Here is an 18,412-nt window from a genome sequence, read left to right as displayed (position 1 = left end):
TTGGTCCTCGGTAGTGCCATTGGCTCTTGTTCCTTCTGCTACCCATCCGGGTGCCAGCACTGTCTGCTGGTTCTCGCCAGTTTCTCAGCCTTCTTGTACCTTCTGCTACATTTCCAAGATCAAGCTTTTTGAAATTGTCTTTGGTAATCCTTATTGATCTCCATGACGACGACCCTGATGACGACGACCCTGAAGACCACACCAAAGAAGACCAGAAATATGACCCTAAATAATAAGACCAAGAGGACAAAGAACATGAAGACAACCACCAAGATACAGAACAAAAGACAGAAGAACAAGAAGCAGAAGAAGCAAAAGCAGAAGAACAGAAAGCAGAAGAACATTAAGCATAAGACTAAAAATCAGCATAGAAGAAATCAAAATTATAAGCAGAAGAAGACTAAGCAGTAAATGGGGGTGAGTCCGTTCCTCCTCGTGGTGCCCCTGGAAAATGCCTGCTGCTGCAGGCCAAACTGAACGCGGACAAATCCTGTTGTAAATCTTTAGTGACAGGCAGAACGTAAGGTGTAATCTTATAACTTTTATAGATAAGTACTACAGGAATGCCTGTCACCATAAGAAAATGAAGACAAAGAAGAATAGGAAGAAGATGAAGAAATAGCATATTAAAATTGATAATCGCTGAATAAGAAGAATATGAAGAATGGAAAAAAAAATTAATGGGAAGAAGATGAAGAAGAAGAAGATGAATAAGGTGAAGAAAAAGTTGATGAAAAAAATGCTACTGCTGCGGATCATGAAGGAGAAAGTGTGGGAGAAGTACAAAAGAACGTGAAGAGCATGGAAGTTGTGAAACATACATAGCTGACAAAATATAAAAAAGGTTAACATAGTCAATATCTTTTTAACTCCGAACGTACTGAAAAAAAAATTGGAATTAATGCTATGCCATGTGATTTTAATAAACCACTATGCTTTTAATGTCTCCTCCACCTCCCACAATACATTCTACATGATTCTTATTTGTTTTCAATTATGTAGAATTAGCCAACAAGGAAATAAAGGGCTTTTTTTAATTCCGATACCGGAAGTCCCATTGACTTGAATGGGACTTCCGGTATCGGAATCGGCGATACCCGCTATTTTTGGGTATCGAACGGTGTCGCTCAACACTAGTCTTCGAATTTCCAAGCACTAAATTCTGTATTTATTTTCAGAAAATGAGAAATGGTCAAAAAAAACAAAAAAATGCAGTGCTTGCAGGCCTGAAATAATGATAAGAAAACAAGTTCATAATCATTTAGAAACAACAATACTAATGTTTTAACTCGGGGAGAGTATAGAAATCAATATTTTGTGGAATAACCATGATTTTTAATCACAGCTTTCATGCGTCTTGGCATGCTTTCCACCAGTCTTTCACACTGCTTTTGGGTGACCTTATGCCACTCCTGGTACAAAAATTTAAGCAGTTCTTCTTTGTTTGATGGCTTGTGACTATCCATCTTCCTCTTGATTACATTACAGAGGTTTTCAATACGGTTCAGGTCTGGAGATTGGGCTGGCCATGACAGGGATTTGATGTCGTGGTCCTTCATCCACACATTAATTGACCCAGCTGTGTGGCATGGCGCGTTTTCCTGCTGGGAAAAAACAGTCCTCAGAGTTGGGGAACATTGCCTGAGCAGAAGGAATCAACTGTTTTTCCAGGATAACCTTGTATGCAGCTTGATTCATACGTCCTTCACAAAAATTAACCTGCCCATTTCCAGCCTTGCTGAAGCAACCCCAGATCATCACCGATCCTCCTCTAAATTTCACAGTGGGTGCTAGACACTGTGGCTTGTACGCCTCACCAGGTCTCCATCTATCCATTAGACGACCAGGTGTTGGGCAAAGCTGAAAAATAGACTCAGAGATAATTTACTTACTCCAGTCCTCTATGGTCCAATCCTTATGGTCTTTGGCAAACTTCAGCCTGGCTCTTCCTTTGCTTCTCATTGATGAAAGGCTTTTTTCTAGCTTTACATGACTTCAACCTTGCCTCTGGGAGCCTGTTACAAACTGTTCTTGCCGTGCACTTCACCTCAGCTGCCTTTTGCCATTCCTTTTGTAGGTCACTTCATGTCATCCTGCGGTTGCTGATTGACATTCGAATAAGATGACGGTCATCCCGGTCAGTGGAGAGTCGTTTTCACCCTCTGCCGGTCTGTAGCTTTGTTGTCCCCAATGTTTGCTGCGTGGCCTTGTTGTAATGGACTGCAGTCTTAGAAATTTTAAGGATGGAGGCAACGTAACGCTCACTGTATCTCTCTGCTAGTAAATTCAGTGAGCGTCAATAAAAGAGCAATTTACATTTTACACAAAAATATACACCGATAAAGAGAAAAATCCGACAAACTGAAAATTTTGCAGTGGTCTCTTAATTTTTGCCAGAGCTATATAAATGTATATGTATATTTGCACAAGATCACCAGTGAACACAGGAGAAATTATATATTTACCTCCCAGACCGGCATCGCTCCTCCGCTCTGAACCTTGTGTTCACCGGTGAACTCGTGCTGATGGGCTGCAGCAGTCATATAGTATAATCACAAGAATACCAGGGGATGCACAACTCAGAGCGTAGGAATGGCACCAGTCCAGAAGATATTTTATGCAACACTTTAGGGACACTGTCCAAGAGAAGAAAACTCCTTAAGCCAATTGAGTTCAACGGGATGGGGGAAGGGCCTAAATTCACAACATATCCTGATGAATTTCGCAGTGGATTATTCCTAAATTCACAGTAAAATTTACAAGGCTTGATTACAGAAAGCCACAGAAAACTCATCTTTCCTGGCCATTGCACATCTGGCTTCCAGTGATGACATGTTGTCACAAGTGCCCACTCACCAGACTGCAAAGGTTACATGTGATGACACGTCCGCGCTGGAGACCATGTGCATAAAGGACAATGTTGGGGAAGTCTAATATTACCATGGGAGTAACAGGGGAGGCGAATACGGAAGGTTCTTTATATTATTCATGATCAGATTTTTCCTGCAGGGAACAAAAATCTACAAGATTTGGCATGGATTTGTGGATATGAGAAGAGATCCATAAAATTAACATTTTTATTTCTGATATTAAAAACAACAACTTATGTAAAAATAAGCAAAATGCCTCAAAAATCAGGACAGAACAACTCATGCAAAAATCAGTGGAACATAGATAGAATACAAAGGTATTAAATGCCTATATATCAAAAATTCAATGCCAATAAAGATATGCAAATAACTATTTATCATAAATTGCACAGTGCCAGATATATGAAAAAACATCCACCGATTTTTGCATGAGTTGTTCTGTCCTGATTTTTGAGGCATTCTGCTTATTTTTACATAAATTGTTGTTTTTAATATCAGAAATAAAAATGTTAATTTATGGATCTCTTTTTTTGTCCTTACTTTATCATAAGGAAGGATTGGAGTTAAATATTTGTGTTGACGTGCCATATACTTTTATTGTCTCTTTTGGACATTTACTTGATGGTATATTTGTGGATATGAGTAGCAAATCCGCTGTGTGCGAAGCTACCATATTAGCAGTAATGGATCAGAAAGAAGGCCCAAAATACAAAAAGTTAAAAGGGGTTGTCCAGGCTTGGAGTTCAAGTCTGCAGTCATTATGTGCGCGATCATGATTAACTGGTACTGAAATGGCGGCTTGTGCGTCCGCAAGAGTGCGATTTGCATACAGGCAGTCATGAACCAGAAGACGTGTCTGGCCTCACTCAATTCATTTGTATTGGGCAAGGCCAGACACATCTAGTCAGAATGTTGCCAAAAGTATGCAAATTGCACACTTTTGGTCATGGGGCCTCCTGCTCCTGGCGCTGGCACCAGAGAATCGTGACAGTGTGTGCCTTGCGAGGATTCACAAGACTGCTGAAACACAGAGTGACTGCAGACTTGAGCCCCAAGCCTGGACAACCTCTTTAATGCCAAGTCTACTTCTTGCTTTTAATTCTCTATCTGATTTTCTGAAAATCTTCATTATATCTCACTTTAATGCCAGCAACAATTCCCGATTGTAAGAAAGTCTGACTCGATAAAATATCTAAAATAGATTTGCCAGAGCCGCTAGTCTTATACACTTACTTGTCCTTGGATAGTTCATAGAACCTCTTACTGACACTACCGAGCATCATCAGAGATATCGGGTCTAAATATGAACATATCTTCACAAGGACCTCACATGGTACACTGCAAAACACAAGGAAACCAATTTACTCTACTGTTGCAAAAAAAAATAACAAAACATGTCAATGTAGCCTGGCTGCTCTTAATACTAGTCAGCCTCCCCCGATATACTCACTCTCAGGAACGGTCCTTTCACTATAAAATCAGGTATACATGGACCTAACAAGTCATCAGTGCAGGAGTGACTCAGTAGACATTCTGTGCCCCAAGGGGAGAAGGGACATTTGTTATAGTATTATTACCCACTAAAATGGCTTAATTACATTTTTGCAATCAATAAAAAAATTACATAGAAATACAAAATGTCAACAATAACCATGTAATGAAATCTGTCCCTTTTAAAAAGGTGAAGTAATCAAATAATAACTAATAGATTTGCATGCAAGAAAGGCACCAAATTTACAAATCAAAAGTCACATTCTGTTAAACCAGCGCACCGCTTAGGCTCAAAAAGCATATCAGAGAGGAGCAGATTCCAAGCGGTGCGTTCAGTCATGACTCACAAACTGGTTTGTGGAATTTAATTCACCTCAGATTCGAGGCTGCGTCTACTCTTGGGCTACTTTGCAAACAATGATCATAGCCGTGCTTGATGGCGGCACGCCCAACGTACAGTATTATCACAGATTGTCACATACTGTACCTCTCTATGTAGGAGACTTTGCTGGGGCAGGCGGTCTTGAGTAGCCTTAGGTTCTTCATGGGTTTTCTTACAAATGAAGCTTGTTTTTCAGGAGCTGCCATTGAAAATGTGCTACAATATAGAAAACGTATCAGAAATTACCGTATGTTCAAACACAAGAATTAGAATAAAGTGTCTATTGGCTCATGTGTTTCTCTTTCAGAAACTAATGATTACGAAGAGGAAAATCAACATTAGTGACTTCTGTGTGACATGCAAGATTCTAGGTATCCATTTTATATCAATTGTACGAGATCAGCTTTAGTCATCATATCGGAAATGTCTACTACACATGCAAATAATTTGCGTTTGGTAAAAATATATATGTCAAATTTGAAAATGGATGCACGGGATTGGCTGGATAAGAATGAGAAAACATTACGTAATTCAGTGTCTTGAGTCTGCTTATCCTTGGTGTATGAACTACTTCATGATAATGGATCTGCGCTAAATTTTTCCCCTTTTCTGGAAAGCTGATGGTTAATGGTCTGGACTCTCATGCTAAGTGGAGAAAAAGACCCCCGGTCTCCAGTACTATGCTTAAATGGGGTTTTCAACTGGTTGGGAAGGGGGGGCAGGTGTGTTAGGAAATGTTTCTATTCTCTCTCAATTGTCTCTTGATGTATGTGGTTATTGCGGCTAGGTATAGGAGCAAAATGCTTCCTCACGCTGTCCTATTGCTTTTATATCTCATAAGTAGGTACTATGGCTCCAAACCTTAAAATATTGACATGGAATGTCCGTGGCCTGAAAGAGCCAACTAAGCGTAAAGCAGTACTTGACTATGCAAAATCTTCGCAGGTGGAGGTGATATGTTTGCAGGAAACGCATATGACAAAGGATAGACTTCAATCTTTGCGTCCTTGATGGGTTGGGCAATGTTTTCATTCCACTTATTCTAGAGGAGTGAGTGTGCTGTTTCGAAAAAATACTACGTTCTGTGAATCTGGTTCTAAAATAGATGTGGATGGTCAGTTTGTATGTTAGAGGGGCAGACTGAAAGAAATTGAATGTTTGATTGTAGCTCTTTATGTCCCTCCTCCGTATTCTGGAACAGTGTTGAAGGAGAGTCTTCGGTTTGTAGAGAGACACCAGAGAATCCCGATGATAATATTGGGTGATTTTAACAATATACTAGACAACACATTAAATCGATCGCAGGGGTCAGGGGGACTATTAAGAGATCAGACACCGTTTGGGAGACTGTTGGATGAGGTTGAGCTGGTGGACTTATGGCAACGAGATAATCCACGAACATAATTGTACTCATGTATGTCCCTCTCTCGCTGTCTAGGATTGATATGATACTGGGTAACCCACTGGCAGTCTGACTGTCCAGAGGCGTGGAGTATCAACCTAGGGCATTGTCAGATCACTCCCGTTATGGCGACATTTAATTGGGAAAATGGCGGGAGAGGGGAACGGGCACCATGGTCGTTTAACGCATTCTGGCTACCTATTATTCAAGCAGATGCTAGGATCCCTGACTTGCTAAAATAATTTTTTGCTATTAATGAGGGTACAGCCCCCAGTGAAATAATATGGGATGCATCTAAAGCTTACCTGAGAGGACTGTGGATCTCGGAAGTGAATAGAGAATATGAGGAACTTTTACAGAAGGAAGCTATCTCTGCAGAATTGCAATATTTGAAACGCCGTCTGATATACATTTTAACGCATTAAAAGATAAAAAAAAAAAAAAAAAAACACAATCAGCCCAACATAAGCTTTCAAAAGCTGCAGATAAACGATACTTCCGGAGGCAGGTCTATTTCGGGGAGGGGGAGGGAACTGGACATCTACTAGCTACCCTGATCAAGACTCAATCTGGCCCTGCAATGGTAGCGGAGATAAAAAAAAAAACGGGGAACTAGAAAGATCTTCTGGGGCAATTCTATCAACTTTTAGCGAGTTTTTTGAGACATTATATAATTGGCAGGGCGGGTTCTCGGACGAGTTGCTCAGTAGCTTTTTGGGGACTGCTGGTCTGCCTACTCTGTCGGAATCGGAAGCTGTTGGGCTGGAGGCACCAATTAGTCTGGAGGAATTGGAGGAGGCTCTGGACTCTATGGCAGGGAATAAGACACCGGGGTCTGATGGGCTGCCGGTGGAGGTATATAAATAGTACTCAAATATAATGCTTCCACAGCTGTTGAAGGTGTTTGAGGCGGCTAGGGAAGATGGGCTCTTGACCCGGTCCTTGAATGAAGCAATCACAGTGGTGCTCCCCAAGGCTGATAAGGATCCTTGTCTTCCAGAGTCATACCGCCCTATCTCCCTTGATGTCAAGATTTTTGCAAAGATTCTGGTGATGCGGCTGTCTAGAGTAATATCTAGTATTATTCATCCAGATCAAACTGGTTTTATGCCAGAGAAATCAACTGCAATTAATAACCGGCTGTTGTATCTAAATTTACAGATCCCATCAAAGGGAAAGGAACCTAGGGCTGTTGCATCTTTGGATGCTACTAAAGCATTTGACAGCGTCGAATGGTCATATCTGTGGGCTATATTAGCCAAGATGGGTTTCCGTAAAAATTTTATTGCCTGGATACAGCTGGGGTATTCGAGTCCAGAGGCCAAAATGAGAATTAATGGGGAGATCTCAAATACAATTAACTTACACAGAGGGACCAGACAGGGGTGCCCCCTGTCTCCCCTACTGTTTGCTCTGGCAATTGAGCCCTTGGCAATAGTAATTCGGGCGACACCTGAAATTAAGGGGTTTGGGTATAAGTCTTTGCAAGAAAAAATTGCGTTGTATGCTGATGACATGCTCTTGCTTTTGGGAGAGTGGCCGTCTTCTCTGAGGGTGGCAATGGAGGTCTTTGGATCCTTCGCAGTGATCTCTGGTTTATGTATTAACTGGGAGAAATCTTCAATTATGCCAGTGGGAGATGCTCCTGAGAACTCCTTGGAATTGGCCGGACGATTAAATGTAGTCAAAGAGTTTAAATACTTGGGAATTCATATTGGGTATAATATACAAGATTTTGAGCGTTTAAATATTACCCCGCAACTTGCTAAATTTCATCAAAAAATAAAGGACTGGTGCAAGTTACCACTGAGTATGGTGGGAAGGGCAAACCTGGTAAAAATGGTTCTCATGCCACAAGCTTTGTATGCCCTCCACAATGCGCCCATTTGGATTCCTGGTCGAATCTTTTATCAGATAAACAGAATATTTAGAGAGCTTATTTGGAAGAGGAGTGTTCCTAGAATTCAGTTGGAGGTTTTGCGTACATCTAAAGAACTGGTGTGATTAGCGGTTCCTGACCCGTTTCTGTATTATCTTGCAGCGCAGTTGCAGCAATTCAGAGGATGGGGGGGGGGAGGAGGATTCCTTCATGCGAAGTTCCTCGGGGAGTATGCTTACATGCGTAGTGGGGAAGTACTTACTGGTGCAGGCGCTAGACTCAGGGAGGTTCCGTCAGGGTCAAGCTATCAATAGTCCGATAATAAAGTGCATGGATAAGGTATGGAAACACAGCCAAAGAAATATTGGGTATACAGGGAGTCACGGGGCATTCCCTGATCTGGAGAAACTTTACATGTACAGAGCTAAATAAATTAGAGGGTTTTGCGCTATGGGAGAGGAGAGGGCTTAAACTAGTATCACAGCTTTATTCGGAAGGGGAGCTTCGATCTTTTGAGGATCTCAAACAGAAATTTTCCATCCCCAATAAAAGATTGTTTCAATATCTCCAGCTGAGACATGCTTGTGAAGCACAACAGCGACTCACTCCACTACGTAACCCAGCTAAAACTCCGCTGTTGGATAGAGTAGTGATGGGAGGAGGATCAAGAGGTATTATATCCATGATATATGCAACCATGTTGGAAAAGAGAGTGGCAAGATTGGAGATGCTGAAGATTAAGTGGCAAATTGATGGAGGTGATTTAACAGATGATGAATGGGAGGATGCATTACAAGAAGTCACAAAAGTCTCGGTTAGCGAGGCACACAGACTGTCGCATCTTTATTTGCTTCATCGAGTTTATCGAACTCCTGTACGGCTGTTGAAAATGGGCTATGCTAGAGAGGCAGATTGTTGGAAATGTGGAACGCCCAATACGGATTTGATACACATGACCTGGAACTGTCCTCGGTTACGTAGGTTCTGGGGAGGTGTGAATGATTTACTTAATACTGTCTATCAATGTCAAATGGTACTAGACCTCAAAATGGCTCTTCTGGGTCGGGTGGAGACTGCCGCTTTCGGAGGAGCACCAGCTGGCAGTCTCACAAATATTATATCAAGCTCGTAAAAGGGTGGCGGCACACTGGAAGGGATCTCCTGTACCCACAATCACGGACGTTACCGATGCAGTTAATAATAATATAGATATGGAAAAATATGTGTATCAAAAGAGAAGAACAACTAAGAAATGGGAAGATATGTGGGTACCTTGGTTGGACATACCCGGGTTGGCGCCTCCTAGATTAACATGGATGAGAGCATTGAGGAGGATATAACCCAAAAATTGTAGCTGTGAGAGACCAATTGCATCGGGAGAGATGAGAGGTTTTTTTTCGGGTGAGGGTGGGAGGTGAGTTGGGAGGGATTTTTGTGGGGTTCTATTGTGTTTATGTAATACACTATTTGGGAAATATCCTGTATATGATTACCTGTTTTTTACATTTTTGAAAATGTTTAATAAAAAAATACCTGATTTAAAAAAAGAGAGCATTATTGCTGTTTATTTTTTTGTTTTTTTACAGGGGACGAGGGCTTCAATGGAATGGGCGTTAGTAATAATACTAACCTATATTTATTATTTTTAAACAAACATAAATGGTGTGCCTTTTTATTTCTAAAAAGGGTTTTATTTTTGCTGTTTATTTACAAAAGGACCGTAGGATTAGTAATTTATAGACATCTTATTGAAGCCTCTCCATCACTAACCCGTGGGCTTGATGTCACCTGACAATACAAAAGTGACATCAACCCCACAAATATTTCCCTACTTGCCACCACCACAGGTTAAGTGGGAAAAACCGGGCAAAGCTCCAGAATTGGCGCATCTAATAGATGTGCCTTTTCTGGGGCAGCTGCGGGCTGCTATTCTTAGGTTAGAGAGGTCCAATATCCATGGTTCCCTACCGGTCTGAGAATACCAGGCCCCAGCTGTCTGCATTAGCTTGGCTCGTTGTCAAAACGGGTGGGAATCACAGGCTGTTTTTTTAATTTTTAATCTATTCTTGATAACCAGCCATGCTAAAGCTGACAGCTGAGGGATGCAGCCCGCAGCTGTCAGTTTTGCCTGGCTGGTTATCAAAAATATAGAGGAACCCATGGTATTTTTTTATTTACTCATGACAGCGTGAGAAACACTGGTGGTTCTGATCGGCGATAACATTATTACCACCAGTGAGATCACTGCAGCTCCCACGCTGTCAGATGACCGTGTGAGCCAGCAGCTGTGACTGGAGGTAAAAAGATTACCTCCGGTCAAAGAGTCTGATGGAAGTAGAATCCCATCAGTCTACTACTGCTGTCACTGATTAGAGAGAGAGCAAGCTGCAGCTGATGGGAGTATTCATTAGCCGGTGCCTGCGCTATAAATAAAAAAATATCATGGGTTCCCCTATATTAAGGAGTTAGAGTGACCGTCCACAAATATGGCTGTTTTCTTCCAAAAACAGTGCCCCATCTGTGCACAAGTTGTGAGTGTCACTGCAGCTCACCTTCACTAACATCAATAGATCTCAGCTGCAATACAAGATAGCCCCTGTGGAGAGATGTGGCACTGTTTCTGGAAGGGAGAAGTCAAGTTTTTACAATTCTGGATAACAACTTTAAATCCAGACATCCCAATGCCAATCACAGCAACATCCATTAAACTTTAAGTGCAAAATATCCGGCACAGGCTAAAACTTTCTAGTGATTGATGGTCACTGCTATAGGACAGAAACACAGTAAGTGAAAAGTATGGCAAGAAATAGGATTGGAAGTGTTAAGAGAGACGTTTTTATAGTGGTAGCAATTTACAGCCATTATTAGCATTTCCTATGTTGAGCTTTAGGAAGAGACAACATTTGGCAGCACTGGTGTTAAAGACGTCATATACACCATGCATCCACAATAACAGTGACAGCGTACCAAAATCCTTAGCGCTCCAATTTGCACAGGGGAAGAATATACATGGGCACCATGTGAGGAACGTGGTAGCATTTGTTCTCACAAATCTATAAACTGCCATCATGTCTGAGCCTAACAATGCAGGAGAACACCATATGTTACTGACTACGGCAAAGAAGGCAATTAGATTAACCTTTCTCCCCAGTCTCCCAGGAAGTATAAAGATAGAGTAGAAGGGCAGAGAAAAGGATCACATTCTACTGTAATAGCCATTTATTCTGTCTGCTCTGTATTAGACAAAGAATAGTGCCATGAAGGGCTAACGACGTGACCTAAAGAAATAAAAATAGAGGTAAGTAAAGTGCAATAGAGGCAATTACTCTGTCACAGACTATGCCAACACCAGCCATAACATTAAAAACGTTGTGAAGGTCCGTTATGTGCCACTAAGTAGCTCAGACCCATTGGGGCATGAACTAGACCTATGATATATTAGAGTATGCAACAGCTGCAGGCTTATGTAGTGCGACTGTGTAGAGTAGACAGTAGATGGCGCTGTGATAACTATAACAGCTTATTCATGTTTCTCTCTACATTGTATTCTCTGACCTTTCCTGGTTTATTTTGTGTCTGCCTCTCCTTTAATTCTCGCTGTCTCAGTGCTGAGGAGTCTGCTGAAAGATGAAATCTGCAACATGATGTTCTTGGTATGTGGCTCCAATACATTATCAAAATATACTACAAATTCAATAAATTGAGGCGAGACCTACATGGATCAGATTTGCTTTGGGGCACATCCCACAAAGGCTTGACTCGATTTTGGTGTAGAAAAATATATAAAATTTATAGCTGTAAAATAGTTGCACAACCTCAAGCCGCAGACAAGTTTCATAGATGTTTTGGTGTCCTGATTGTCAGAGAATTGCTGTCACGCTAAACAAGTTGCTGTGTAGCCCGAGCATAGAGCTTACAAACTGTACAGAGAGAAGAGTAAGGCCACAGAAAAAAAATGATCATATATTTGTAGAATCCCTATTATAATAAATATTAGTGCCATTTTATAGTAATTTTCTGGAAAAGGTTTTGCGTAGTAACTAGTGATGAGAGAGTATACTCGTTGCTCGGGTTTTTCCATGCATGCTCGGGTGTCCTCCGAGTATACTGGTGTGCTCGGAGATTTAGTTTTTCTCATCTCAGCTGCATGATTTGCGACTTGTAGACAGATTGAATACATGTGTGGAATGCCTGTTTGTTAGAGAATTCCCACATGTATTCAGCCTGTCTACAAGTCGCAAATCATACAGCTGAGACGTCGAGGAAAACTAAATCTCAGAGCACGCCAAAATACTCGGAGGACACCCGAGCAATGAGTATACTCGCTCATCACTAGGAGTAACCTTTATTACATCAAAGACTATGAAATGACAAAATTGTGATAACTCCTGGCACACCAGACTCTCAGCCAGTCCTGGATGAGATGGAGTAATCGGTGAGGTCACGTTGCTAGCTTACAACCTCTGCAGCTAATCACTAAGCTCAGGGGTTTCGTGCCATCTACCTTGGCATAAACGCTGGGCACATCACAGCTACCAGAATGAAGACAGTCCCGGAGCTGCAGACAGGCAGCACTAGAGCGGCTGCAGGAGGTAAGTAATGGCTGGGTATTATTTTCTAAAAGATCAAGCCATTGATCTATTAAAGGTTAAACCTGAAACACCTTTAATGGAAAACTAGAAAGACTCAGACTTCATGATGTTCTGCACATGGGAAGAATGCCTAATGCATATTCTGGCCAGCACTCAGCACATTTGCAACACAAACAGTCCTTCACGTGTAATAAAACTCAACTTCCACAGTTCAAAACAGTTTCAAAATTCGGGTGCTGAATTCTGTTTCTTCGTAAACACATTGAAGCACGGCAAACGCAGCCTCATGCATCTTTCTAGGAGGAGAGCTCATTAGTGAGATCAGCGGAATAAAGTGCTAAAGTGCAATAATGTTGATTCATGGCTCCCCAGGTGACGGCTCTTTCCCCTCCCTGGGAACCATGGAGTAACATTATAGACATCAGCTCTTTATTGGACTGCTCCGTCTAATTACCCTTCTTTCTGGCAAGATGCACAATGCCATTTTCATTGCATTGGAGATCTTAATTAGGTTTGATTTGCAAATAAAATCCACAAACCGAAAGCCTTGTCAGGTGTTTTATCTTCTGGTGTTGTTACTCCTTTTGTTTGGATATATTAAAGCACGTTTCCTTAATAAGCTTTGAGGATGGTAATTAAAAAGTCTGTTAGTTACTTGTACCATTCAGATTAGCTGCAGTAGGATAGATAAATGAACAGATGAACAATTGGTTAAAGGGACTGAACTTGGAAGCCACCGATGCAATCCTCAAATCACATAGAAAGAGCAAACTCAGGAGTAAAGATCTGTTTATAAGGACCAACTAGCGGCATGATACGACTGCTGATCAGTAACCTGTCTTACCGGCGACTTGCCACAGCTGAACAGGGTAACTCACCCGCCACTACAAGGGAGCCCAAGGTCTGACGATGCGGGGGAGTTCAGGCAGACGGGACCTGAGAGCCATGGTGAGTCGGGACGATGAGGTAGCTGGAGTCAGAAGGACCTGCGAACATGTGACCGTGCGTCACAGAAGGGGCGGGGTTACCGGGGAGCACTGCAGGGAGACGGCAGACCCGGGGGTATGCGGTGGTGGCTTCGGAGGATAAACTCAGGTCGGGCAAAACGGAGGGTCAAACACGGAGAGGGAGGTGCGGTACAGAAAGGGCAGGCAGAGGGAAGTCAGGACGTAGCCAAGGGGTCATACACAGAGATGGCAGCGCAGTACAGATGGGACAGGCAGAACTCTAAACGGGGACAGAACCAGACAACAGTAAAGAGGCACAGGCACAACAGGGTCACACACACTCGGCCAAGGGTCAAAGTATAAGCGACGAGGAATGACCCCACAATGAGACTATAAGTAGCCTCCCAGTATCCCAGAGTGAGGCCATCCTTTCTTATATTTAGAGACTCTATAGCAACGGGGTCTGTTCCACAGGACTTTCACATAGCAAATGTGGTACCAATATTCAAAAAAGGCTCTAAAAGTGAACCTGAAAATTATAGCCCAGTAAGTCTAACCTCTATTGTTGGTAAAATATTTGAAGGGTTTCTGAGGGATGTTATTCTGGATTATCTCAATGAAAATAACTGTTTAACGCCATATCAGCATGGGTTTATGAGGAATCGCTCCTATCAAACCAATCTAATCAGCTTTTATGAAGAGGTAAGCTATAGACTGGACCAAGGTGAGTCACTGGATGTGGTATATCGTGATTTTTCCAAAGCGTTTGATACCGTGCCACACAAGAGGTTGGTACACAAAATGAGAATGCTGGGTCTGCGGGAAAATGTGTGTAAATGGGTAAGTAACTGGCTTAGTGATAGAAAGCAGAGGGTGGTTATAAATGGTATATTCTCTAACTGGGTCGCTGTGACCAGTGGGGTACCGCAGGGGTCGGTGTTGGGACCTATTCTCTTCAACATATTTATTAACGATCTGGTAGAAGGTTTACACAGTAAAATATTGATATTTGCAGATGATACAAAACTATGTAAAGCAGTCAATACAGGAGAAGATAGTATTCTGATACAGATGGATCTGGATAAGTTGGGAACTTGGGCCGAAAGGTGGCAGATGCAGTTTAACAATGATAAATGTAAGGTTATACACATGGGAAGAAGGAATCAATATCACTATTACACACTGAACGGTAAACCACTGGGTAAATCTGACATGGAGAAGGACTTGGGGATCCTAGTTGATGATAAACTTACCTGGAATTGGAACTAGAGTGGGTTCAAAGGAGGGCAACAAAATTAATAAAGGGGATAAGGGAACTACAATACCGAGAGAGATTAGCAAAATTAGGATTATTTAGTCTAGAAAAAAAGACGACTGAGGGACGATCTAATAACCATGTATAAGTATATAAGGGGACAATACAAATATCTCTCCGAGGATCTGTTTATACCACGGAAGGTGACGGTCACAAGAGGGCATTCTCTGCGTCTGGAGGAGAGAAGGTTTTTCCACCAACATAGAAGAGGATTCTTTACTGTTAGGCTGAGTTCACACGTGGCGTTTTTTTCGCGTTTCCACGGCTGTCTTAACCGCGCGATTTTGCCGTGAAAAATAAGCATCCCATGCATTCCTATGGGATTCCGCAATGCTGTGCTAATGCTGCGGTTTTTACCGCGGCGGAATCGCTTTGTGGTAAAAAACGCAACATGCTCATTAATTTCACGGAATCGCGGCGATCCCTCAACCATAGGAATGCATTGTCCTGCTTACTTTACGCATGTGGCTGTGCACACCATGCGAAAAGTAAGCATAACATTTGCGGATGGTACCCACGGTCCGGAGGAGAGGAGACTGTCCTCCGGGCTTTGGGTACCATACCCCTGTAAAAAATAGAATTTAAAATAAAAAAATATTGTTATTCTCACCTTCCGACGTCCCGCGCAGCCTTCCCGCCTCTCTCCACGCTCCCAGTTCCAGTAAGCCTTTGCGAGCGATGACGTCCGTTCTCGCGGGATCGCGAAGTCTCGCGGTCATCGCGAATGAGAGATGTCGCGATCCCGCGAGAACAGACGTCATCGCGGTAATTGTCGCAAAGGATTACTGGGACCGGGAGCATGGAGAGAGGCGGGAAGGCTGCGCGGGACGTCGGAAGGTGAGAATAACAATATTTTTTATTTTATTATTATTTTTTACATTCTATCTTTTACCATTGATGCCGCATAGGCGGCCTCAATAGTAAAAAGTTGGTCACACTCGTCAAACACTATGTTTGACGAGTGTGACCAACCTGTCAATCAGTTCTCCAAGCGATGCTACAGATTGCTTGGAAAACGCTATCAATTCTGCAAGCTAATTACGCTTGCAAAATGCTAGTTTTTCCGCGGGAAAATCGCAGGAATTTAAAATGCGATTTTCCAGCGGAATTCCAGAATTCTCGCGGTAATTTCCGCGAGAGTTCCGCTACGTGTGAACCCAGTCTTACGGCAGTGAGAATCTGGAATTCCCTGCCTGAGGAGGTGGTGATGGTGAACTCAGTCGAAGGGTTCAAGAGATGCCTGGATGTCTTCCTGGAGCGTAACGATATTGTATCTTACAGTTATTGTTAGGTTCTTTAGAAAGAGGTAGATCTGGGGATTTATTCTGACAGAATTTTATAGGCTGAACTGGATGGACTAATGTCTTTTTTCGGCCTTACTATGTTACTATGTTGCAATCCAGGATAAACCACTTTTAGCTGAATGTGGTACAGCAGAACGTCTGTTGAGCTGGCTGTGTTCACACACAGCGGTTTTTTAGCGGTTTTTACCGCGGTTATCACTATAAAACCGCTATAAAACCGCTAAAAATAAGCTTCCCAGTCATTTCTATGCATTTTGCACTTTTTGTGCACATTGATGTGTTTTTACCACGAAAAAACCGCATCGCGGTAAAAAACGCAGCATGCTCATTAATTTTGTGGACTTTTCCGCGGTTTTTTGCTTCTTCCATGCGGTTTGAAACCACTGCGGAAAAAAACGCATCAAAACCGCCGCAGAAAAATAGGTGCGGTTTCTCGGAAGGGATTCATGTTTTTGAGCAGAAATTTTCTGCAACGTGTGCACTTAGCCTTATAGTGCTACTAATACTACAGTTTTGCTACTCTCCAGACTGGTCACTCAAGGAGGGGAGGTCGCCCTGCCAGAAACTAGGAAGTAAACTGTAAAGTTGTAAGCTTCTCAAGAGATAACGTGAGAATAATCCCTTTGCTGGGAAGACTGGAAGTCCCTTCTTCATGCAAGTCTATAAGAGTCAGATTGCAGCTGTCAGACTAAGGGCCCCGTCACACATAGCGATCTCGCTAGCGAGATCGCTGCTGAGTCACAAGTTTTGTGACGCAACAGCGATCTCACCAGCGAGATCGCTGTGTGACAGCGATCAGCGACCGGCCCCCCTGCCGGTATCGCTGATCACTCTTGGAAAGCCCAGGACATTTCTTTGATCGCTGGTCTCTCGCTGGCCCTCACGCATCGCTGCGTGTGACAGGCGGGAGACCAGCGATCAGCTGGTAACTAAGGTAAACGCAGGGTTTCTAAGCACCGTGCGGTGCTTAGATACCCGATGTGTACCTCAGTTACCAGCGCGCTGATGCAGGGAGCTGGTAACTAAGGTACACATCGGGTTTCTAAGTGACGCACGTCCCTTAGACACCCGATGTGTACCTTAGTTACCAGCTCCCTGCATCAGTGCGCTGGTAACTAAAGTACACAGCGAGGCCGGGCGCTCGGCGTCGCTGTTGCTGGTCGCTGTTGAAGCTGCCTGTTTGACAGCTCACCAGCGATCACATAGCGATTCACCAGCGATCCTGACAAGTTGATATTGTTGTTGGGATTGCTGGTGAGTTGCTATGTGTGACGGTACCCTAACATTGAGAGCTTGTGACCGTTACCTCTGACTTCTAGTCAGTCGGGAGCTGCAGTCACAAGACGGCAGAAAAGGACCAGAGCAGCACCAGGAAAAGCAGAAGGCGGCTGCAAAGTATATTACCGAGGGCAGAGAACATGCATTAGTGATACCACTCCGGAGGTGAAATATAATTAAAAACTGCCTTAATAAGTATGCTGCAGGCATAATTAATCTAGAAGACAATACAGAATCTACTCCCAACCTGCAGTACTGCACATGTACATTACATCTATACACATTCTCCTATGTGCCTTCATTCAGCAGGACTTTCAGGCTCGGCACTTGTGTCACCACTAGTGTTGAGCTTTCCGATACCGCAAGTATCGGGTATCGGCCGATATTTACCGTATCGGAAATCCGATACCGATTCCGATATTTTTTTTTATATCGGATACCGGAATCGGAAGTCCCAAATTGAACAGAGCCACTTTTGTGGCTCTGATTGGCTGCCGAAATGACGTCATCATGATGCGCGGTTTGTGCGCATCATGATGCGCCGTCACTTCGGGCCTTCCGGGTGGTCTGTACCGGCCTGCCGGGGGGGTGTGCAGGCTCCGGGGGGTCGGTGCCGGCCTGCCGGGGGGCTGTGCAGGCTCCGGGGGGGTCGGTGCCGGCCTGCCGGGGGGCTGTGCAGGCTCCGGGGGTCTGTGCAAGCATCGTCCGATGGGACTACAAGTCCCATCGGGCGATGCCTGCTACCATGACGGTGATTGACACATTTGCCAATGATGGGAAAGTAGTAGTCCCATCATCCGGCCTATGTGTTGAATGTAAAAAAAAAAAAAAAATTACATACATACTACATACATACATGCTACATACATACTACATACATGCTACATGCATGCAACATACATGCTACATACATACTACATGCTACATACATGCTACATACATGCTACATACA

The 18,412-nt window shown here is 43.1% G+C and overlaps 1 protein-coding gene across 7 annotated transcripts in view; it reads right to left on the bottom strand.

Annotated features, from left to right (window-relative positions):
• Window positions 1–18,412, bottom strand: part of FBXO15 (F-box protein 15) — a 198,923-nt gene that overhangs the window by 150,380 nt on the left and 30,131 nt on the right. For all 7 annotated transcript variants that reach the window (XM_073589998.1, XM_073590002.1, XM_073590000.1 and 4 more), the window contains 2 exons: window positions 4,849–4,959; window positions 4,104–4,208 (listed from right to left, as the gene is read on the bottom strand). In XM_073589998.1, the coding sequence (XP_073446099.1) occupies window positions 4,104–4,208; window positions 4,849–4,959 (216 nt within the window). The remainder of the gene's footprint in view (window positions 1–4,103; window positions 4,209–4,848; window positions 4,960–18,412) is intronic.

Source organism: Dendrobates tinctorius, unplaced genomic scaffold (genome assembly GCF_039654945.1).
Source record: "Dendrobates tinctorius isolate UK_male_01 unplaced genomic scaffold, ASM3965494v1 ptg000115l, whole genome shotgun sequence".
In the NCBI taxonomy this organism is placed as follows: domain Eukaryota; kingdom Metazoa; phylum Chordata; class Amphibia; order Anura; family Dendrobatidae; genus Dendrobates; species Dendrobates tinctorius.
This window is presented reverse-complemented; position numbering and strand designations above follow the sequence as displayed.